We start from the raw sequence: 5,138 nt of genomic DNA on the forward strand, positions 1-5,138 counted from the left end.
CCATACATCTCCCCCATCAGCCTGTTGCTACTGTCTAGAATAATATTACTGATTCTTTCCTTGGTGTTATTAAGAATTGTCACCAATTTGACAATGCCCAGATGACCTCCTCATTCAACTGACTAATGTGACAATTTTGTGCTAAGTGTCTAACAAATACTTCATTTAGTTAGTCCTCACAACAACTCTGAAAGTAGATGTTATTATCTCCATTTTACAGATAAGGAAACTGAGGCTTAGGGAGGTTAATACCCCAGTGAGGTCACATAGTAACAAAGCCCTGCAGGATTTGAACCCAGGTCTCATTCACTGAGAAGTTTGTTCTATTAAACTCTATATGTGGGTAATTATAGTATAAATGTTGGACTAATTGAGATCACTGTTATCCTTTTGAGAAGTGGGAATCAGCCACTGGTGTCTGGGTCTTGTATTCTACAGTGTGAGGCAGGATGAGAACCTGCTGGTCATTGCATCTTATTGATCTAAAGCTAAAGTAGTTAAAACCAAACGGGTTGCAAAATCCAGAAGATGGACTATTGTAACACATGTGATCAAATACAATCAATAAAAATGGTTCAAAGGATTGGTCCCTGACAGGAATTATTGATTTAAGAGGGAACAAGTTAATATGGATTTGACAGCAAATCTATGTTCTAGGCAGCCCTTAATGAATGGACTCTTGGATGATGGGTAGAAATTACACATCTTCAATATCTATGTTTTTCCTCTCTTTCCCAGGCACATAGCTGAACTACATTTCCCAGATCCTTAGCAGTTACTCTGGGGCCATTTGACCAAGTTCTGCCTAATGGAATATGGGTAAAGTGAAGCCTATCACTTCCCTGCCTGACTCATAAAAAGCTCTACGCATGACCCTCATCTCTTCTTTCTGTACTGCTGCATCCTCAGAAGTCACCTTATTTTTAAAAAAATTTTTTAAATAAAATTTTTTATTTATTTGTTTATTTTTGGCTGCATTGGGTCTTCGTTGCTGTGCGCAGGCTTTCTCTAGTTGCGGCAAGCGGGGGCTACTCTTCCTTGCGGTGCGCGGGCTTCTCATTGAGGTGGCATCTCTTGTTGTGGAGCACGGGCTCTAGGTGCTCGGGCTTCAGTAGTTGTGGCACGCGGGCTCAGTAGTTGTGGCGCACGGGCTTAGCTGCTCTGAGGTGTGTGGAATCTTCCTGAACCTGGGCTCAAACCCATGTCCCCTGCATTGGCAGGCAGATTCTTAACCACTGCGCCACAAGGGAAGCCCCAGAAGTCACTTTAAAGTAAACGTACTTTAAGAATAAAGGAGTCTGGAAGCCTGGGTCCCCCTATTATTCACTGCTTCTCGCTCTCCACTCCTCACCCTGCCTCACTGACTTATGTTGGACTGTGGCATGAGAGAGAAATAAACCTTTGTTGAGTTAAGCCACTGAGAATGTGGACTTTTGGTTATATAAGCCAATGTTATTTATTCTGTAAGAAGAGCATGCCCAATGGCTCAAGCTCACTTCTCCTTGGAGTATCAGTGCTGCTACTGGATTTTCTGCCTGTTCTCTCCTATTACTTTCTTTTTTTTTTTTTTTTTTTTTTTTTCTGTACGCGGGCCTCTCACTGTTGTGGCCTCTCCCATTGCGGAGCACAGGCTCCGGACGCACAGGCTCAGCGGCCATGGCTCACCGGCCCAGCCGCTCTGCGGCATGTGGGATCTTCCTGGACCGGGGCACGAACCCGTGTCCCCTGCATCAGCAGGCGGACTCTCAACCACTGCGCCACCAGGGAAGCCCTCTCCTATTACTTTCAATACCAGAACTCAAAGGTGTCCAAGCACCTAATGATAATCAGACCTTAGATGCTAGAACCAGGAGCTAAAGCCCAGGTTCCCTGAGTCTGGGTCAAAGCACAGCTCATATTCAGCATTTGTGTCTGCTTGGGTCCTTGAAAAAAATAGCAGGCCTTTGATGGGAAAGAGGATTGTAAATTCTGAGAGGGTGCAAATCATGTCACATAACATTTCATATCTTGTGTTGAACTACGCTGGTGGGTGAAGAATTGATGAGATAGAAAGGAGGGAACTTTTGTAGTTTTGGAAAAGAACGGCCACAATAAATGTGGTGTATAAAATGAGTGGACCCTGAGAGGCAAGTACAGACAATGGAAGAATTAAATTGTGAGTTGAAAGATCAAAAGAAAGCAGTGAATGCAGAGAAAGGAATAGATAAAGAGATGCTTTGAAGGAAATAAAACAAAGTTGGTGACGATAAGCATTAAAGATGGGAGGGAGGTGAGTCAAAGATAACTTAAAAGTTTCAAGGCTTGAAGATTTGGGAAAATAACTGGTAGTGCCATTGGCAGTGACAGCAAATATTTGGAAGAGGCATAATTTTTTTAGTGCCATTTAGTTGACCTGTGATGTTGGTTTCAGGTGTACAACATAGTGGTTCCATATTTCTATACATTACAAAATGATCTCCACAATAAGTTAGAAACCATCTGTCACCATACAGTTACTATTACAATATTGTCGACACTATCCCCTATCCTGTACATTACATCTCCATGACTTATTTATTGTATGAATGAAAGTTTTTACCTCTTAATCCCCTTCACCTATTTTGTTCATTTCCCCACCCCCTTCTCCTCTGGCAACCACCAGTTTGTTCTCTGTATCTCCAGCCCTGTTTCTGTTTTGTTTGTTTTGGTTTTTAGATTCCACATATAAGTGAAATCATACTGTAATTGTCTTTCTCTGTCTGACTTATTTCACTTAGCATAATAATTTCTAAATCCATCCATGTTGTTGGCAAGATTTCATTCTTTTTAAAGACTGAGTAATATTCCTTTGCATATATTTACCATATCTTCTTTATCCATTAATCTATCCTTGGATACTTAGGCTGCTCCCATATCTTGGCTATTGCAAATAATGCTGCAATGAACATATGGGTTCATATATCTTTTTGAATTAGCATTTTTGTTTTCTTCAGGTATTTACCCAGGTGTGGAATTTCTGGATTGTATAATAGTTCTAGTTTTAATTTTTTGAGGAACCTTTATACTGTTTTCCATAGTGGCTGTACCAATTTACTATCCCACCAACAGTGCAAGAGGGGGTTCCCTTTCTTTACATCCTCACCAATGCTTTTGTTGTCTTTTGATGATGGCCATCTGACAGGTGTGAGGTGATATCTCATTGGTTTTTTTTTTTTTTTTTTGCGGTACGCCGGCCTCTCACTGTTGTGGCCTCTCCCGTTGCGGAGCACAGGCTCCGGACGCGCAGGCTCAGCGGCCATGGCTCACGGGCCCAGCCGCTCTGCGGCATGTGGGATCTTCCCAGACCGGGGCACGAACCCGTGTCCCCTTCATCGGCAGGCGGACTCTCAACCACTGCGCCACCAGGGGAGCCCTCGTTGTGTTTTTTCTTTCTTTTTTTTTTTTTTCTGTCAGTATTTTGAAATTAAGTTTAGATGAATGTTTCCTAAATTGTGAAACAGTAAGTGATAAAAGAAAGGATTTTTACATTGAAAAAAGCAATCTTTTAAAAACTGCTTTAATCACTTACATATATTTCTGTTTGCTGAGGTCTAAAGTTCCACTGGATTCCATATATATGTGTCAGCATACAGTATTTGTCTTTCTCCTTCTGACTTACTTCACTCTGTATGACAGACTCTAGGTCCATCCACCTCATTACAAATAGCTCAATTTCATTTCTTTTTATGGCTGAGTAATATTCCATTGTATATATGTGCCACATCTTCTTTACCCATTCATCCGATGATGGACACATATATATGGAATTTAAGAAAAAAAAATGTCATGAAGAACATAGGGGTAAGACAGGAATAAAGACACAGACCTACTAGAGAATGGACTTGAGGATATGGGGAGGGGGAAGGGTAAGCTGTGACAAAGTGAAAGAGCAGCATGGACATATATACACTACCAAACGTAAGGTAGATACCTAGTGGGAAGCAGCCGCATAGCACAGGGAGATCAGCTCGGTGCTTTGTGACCGCCTGGAGGGGTGGGATAGGGAGGGTGGGAGGGAGACGCAAAAGGGAGGGGATATGGGAACATATGTATATGTATAACTGATTAAATTTGTTATAAAGCAAAAAAAATAAATAAATAAAATAAATAAACATTTAATTCCTAAAAAAAAAATAAATAAAGTTCCACTGGAGACTTGCATGCACATCTGCATTAAAGGTGACTTTAATGATGCAATCCTTAACAGGTACCATGTTTTCAATCTGGTCTGATGCATGACCTGCTACTGCCGATCTTCCAAGTCCAGTAGTCTGGCAGTAGAGCCTGTAAAGGGGCACGGCGGCGTAGGACACCCCCAGCATGCCCGCGGCCACTGCGGCCACATACGTGAGGACGGTCTTGTTCCGCCGCCGCCAATCCTCCTCCTGTACGCGCGTGAAGGGGTTCGTGCTCTTCGGCCGCCGCGGCGGCTGCACCGCCAAGCTCGGGCGCCTCCATGTGCCGAGCCGTCTCAGCTCCCTCTCAGCACCCCCTGTCCCGCTCCTCCCCGACTTGAGACAAGACTCTACCCTCTCCGCAGCCCTGGTCGGGTTTCCAGGGTGGTTCCAGGGCCACCCGCACAAAGCCACGCGTGCCCATCCCATACCCCAGAGCCCTCCCATCCTTCATTGTGTTTTTGATTTGCATTTCCCTGAGGCTTATTGATATTGGAGCATCTTTTCATGCGTCTGTTGGTCATCTGTATGTCTTCTTTGGAAAACGTATATTCAGGTCCTCTGCCCATTTTTTAATTGGATTTAAACCCTTCGGGTTTTCAAAGCCAGACATTTTGTGGGCTTGTCTTCCCTGTGCAGCACCCCCAGGCTGGGGAGCTCGATGTGGGAATCAGATTCCTGGCTCCTTTAGGAGAACTCTGCAGTTGTGATTTTCCTCCCACTTTTGGGTCACCTTGCTGGGGGCGGGGGTCCAGACTAGATGCCCCTTTTGTTGTTGTTCCTTCTTTATATCTTTTGTTTTGTTTTGTTTTGTTTTTTGGGGGGGTGGTTCACGGACCTCTCACTGTTGTGGCCTCTCCCGTTGCAGAGCACAGGCTCCGGACGCACAGGCTCAGCGACCACGGCTCACGGGTCCAGCCGCTCCGCGGCATGTGGGATCTTCCC

General features: G+C 44.1%; 1 protein-coding gene across 1 annotated transcript; it reads right to left on the reverse strand.

Moving 5' to 3' along the window:
• Window positions 1–3,927: 3,927 nt before the first annotated feature.
• Window positions 3,928–4,640, reverse strand: LOC309792571 (cytochrome c oxidase assembly protein COX11, mitochondrial-like; the record flags this gene model as incomplete). The annotated part of the gene is made up of 1 exon (XM_082602257.1): window positions 3,928–4,640. One exon carries the CDS (start codon window positions 4,638–4,640, stop codon window positions 4,134–4,136), a length of 507 nt encoding a protein of 168 aa, XP_082458383.1. The 3' UTR covers window positions 3,928–4,133.
• Between the last annotated feature and the right edge of the window lie 498 nt (window positions 4,641–5,138).

The sequence above is a fragment of the Mesoplodon mirus genome (assembly GCF_964341445.2).
Source record: "Mesoplodon mirus genome assembly, chromosome: 17".
Lineage (NCBI taxonomy): Eukaryota > Metazoa > Chordata > Mammalia > Artiodactyla > Ziphiidae > Mesoplodon > Mesoplodon mirus.